The sequence below is a fragment of the Notothenia coriiceps genome, unplaced genomic scaffold, assembly GCF_000735185.1.
Source record: "Notothenia coriiceps isolate Sejong01 unplaced genomic scaffold, NC01 NC01_scaffold00023400, whole genome shotgun sequence".
NCBI lineage: Eukaryota > Metazoa > Chordata > Actinopteri > Perciformes > Nototheniidae > Notothenia > Notothenia coriiceps.
Window position 1 is genome coordinate 1 of NW_011356101.1, and position 2,992 is coordinate 2,992.

At 46.1% G+C, this 2,992-nt stretch overlaps 1 protein-coding gene across 1 annotated transcript; it reads left to right on the forward strand.

Annotated features, from left to right (window-relative positions):
• Nucleotides 1–595: 595 nt before the first annotated feature.
• LOC104954480 (neurobeachin-like protein 1) lies at nucleotides 596–2,193 on the forward strand (the record flags this gene model as incomplete). The annotated part of the gene is made up of 3 exons (XM_010781593.1): nucleotides 596–1,249; nucleotides 1,385–1,560; nucleotides 1,905–2,193. Coding segments are annotated over exons 1-3 (1,119 nt in total), but the record flags the coding sequence as incomplete, so codon positions are not given.
• Between the last annotated feature and the right edge of the window lie 799 nt (nucleotides 2,194–2,992).

Consider the following 2,992-nt stretch of genomic DNA (forward strand, 5'->3'; position numbering starts at 1 on the left):
CCATATTGAAGTATCATTATTTTTGCATCATGTTGAATCGCATCGTATCGCCCCGAATCGCATAATGTTGAATCAAATCGTATCGAACTGTATCACAACAGGGGTGAATCGTATCGTATCGCATCGCCTGGTGTTTCAAAGGTATCGTTAATGTATCGTATCGGGGCAACGTATCGAGATGCGCATCGCATCGGCCTCAGTGATGGAGATGCACATCCCTAGTACATACACACAAGGGGAGTTAGTCTGTTCCGTGAGAGCCAGCATGAGGGACTGGGACTCTGGGATTTGTAGTCTTTCTAGTTGCGTATTTTTCATAGTCTTATATTTCAACAGTTTTACGACAAACTGTGACTTTTTTGACATGGAAATTATTATTTAAGATTGACAAACATCATGTGTGTAATTCGTGGCACAATTCAAACGGGATCGAAAGATAATCTTTCTCTCTCCATTGACTTCAATACATCATTTTTCCGAAATAAGGTCCCATGGGGCGGAAGTAGAAGGGCGGGACTTCGCCTCTCTGTATTTGTTAATTTGCATGTATCAATGAAAACATTGGATAATAAATGATGCAGCGTTATGTCTCATCATGTCGTGCATCAGGTTTTATTCATTTCTCTGGAGCCCTGCATCCACTTCACGTGTTCTCCCTGTCTGCCTGCAGGTTTACCAGCTGCTTCAATCCCAACAAGACGCCGCCGTGCAGATTTCTCATCAGCAGTGTTGGCAGGACACCCTCATGCGCCTCTACCTTCGGGGGGAAGGATCCTTTGCTCTTCGTGGCTCGGACACAATCAGCACCTGCAGTCTGGATCTCAACCGATCGGGAGGAACACATCGTCTGGATGTTCCTCATGAAAGGAGGTCGAGAACGGGCAGCCGCTTGGAGGACGACCGAATCAGCGTGGGAGAAACTCGCTCTGTCGACAGCCTGGAAAACGGAGACGCCATTTCTCTTCTGGACACACCTTCTTCTTCTGCCTCCACCTCCACAAAGCCTTGGGTGTTGGGGAAGTCGGGGGGTTTGATGCTGGATCTGTCCCACCTTCAGTCCTTCGAAGGTGGGGACAGCGGCAGCCAAACGCCCGGCAGCGCTCAGAGCACACCGTCACCTCTGGAGACATCCAAACCTTTTCCGGGGAGCACCGGGGATAGAGATAGAGATGCAACGCCCTCCCTGACTGAAGACAGCTTCCTGTTCAGTGACAACATCTCACTGGGCGAGTCCTTCAACAACGCTGAGGTGAGAGGAGGCTGAGACGATGAAAGGGGACAGAGTTTTGTTGTGGTTTTGACCTGATTGGGTGCAGTTTGGGTCGATGTTTGATAAGAGTTTGTAAAATAACAAAGGCAATTTGGTTCTTGGTGCCCCCCCCAGCGAGCGGAGGAGGAGCTGTGCAGCATGCTGCTGGAGATCGTGCTCTGCGTGATGTGGCGAGGTGTCGAAGGATCAGATGATTCAGCGTGGATCGAGCGCGGACAGGTGTTCTCTGCTCTCACCAAACTGGCAACCGCCAACGAGCTGCTGCTTCCTGTCGACCAGATCAAACTCAGGTCAGACATTAATACTGACAAACTACTGCCTAATGCATCCGACTTATTGCAGACAAGCTACAATTAAGAAAACAGAAATAGGATCGTTGTGTTAGCATCAAACAGGAAATGGCTGAGAAGAATCAGAATCTATTATTTATACATAGAGACAGAAGAAATATATCACTATTACTGTATATTAAACTATGCTAAGTCCACTGAGACACTGCCCTCTTCCTCAATCAATCAACCAATCAATCACTCAACCAACCAATCAATCAATCAATCAATCAATCAATCAATAGAACCCTATAAGTGTATATTAAATGCTGTGAGCTCCACTGAAACCCTCCTCTCTCCTCCAGTCTGATGGAGCGCATGTTGGAGTGGTCGGTGTGTGATAACCGCGAGGCGTCGGCCTCCTCGCTGCCGCAGCACACGGAGAACGCGGTGCGCTTGCTGCACATGGTTCAGGACTTCCTGCAGGCCGAGGGTCTGGTGAATCCGGCGCTGTGGACGGAGAAAGTCCTGGAGGAGACGGTGACGCTGATGGACAGCTTGATGGTTTGGTACGCCTCCGGATCGCAGTGGTTCCAACTCTCCCAGGTGGGACTCCGGCTGCTGCTGGGCTTCATGGCGCAGGAGGACCCAGAGGTGAGATGTTTTCCCATTCTTAATGCAATGAATAATAACGTGGACGAAAATCCCCCAAAAATGTTTTATTCAGCTTTCCACACGTATACAATTATAGAATTAGGAAGATCAGCAGTTTTCAAAGTGTGAGACGTGCCTCCCTGGGGGGGCGGCAGAGAGCTTCAGGGGAGGGAGAAAAGAAGCGCTATGATAGGCTTGTGAGAATAGAGCGAAGTGATTGGTTAAGCTGGGGAGCAGTGTTGGGGAAGTTACTTTTAAAAAGTAGTGTTTGCTCGTTACTCGCTACTTCTTTAAAAAAGTAATCCCTTACTTTACTTAGTTACCCTCCAAGGAAAGTAACTTTTTACGTTACTCGTTACTTTTATGTTGCTCGACTTTGGGCAGAACCCCATCTCTGTTCCTAAATGTTTAGGCTTACATAAAGTTCTACTATGGAGGACATAACAGATATTTCTTTTGTGCTCTTTATTATAAAAAAAATGCCACTTAACAAAACATTGGGCTATAAGCGTCAACACCACCACTAAACAATAATATCAAACAATATCAATATAAAATCATAATCATTAAACAGGCTAGCCCCAAAATAGGTGCAAAGCTAGTGCAAATCATATCAATAGGCTCCTTAGGAACAACATGATGAAAACCTCAAAATGGCTCATCCAATCCAAATCCAACATGACACATGTAAATCCAACAGAAAAATAATAACTTCAAAATGTCTTGATATCAATGGCTTGTGTAAATAAAATAAAATGGCATAATACAGCTTGGAAGCAAAGACATTTTAGCCAAAATA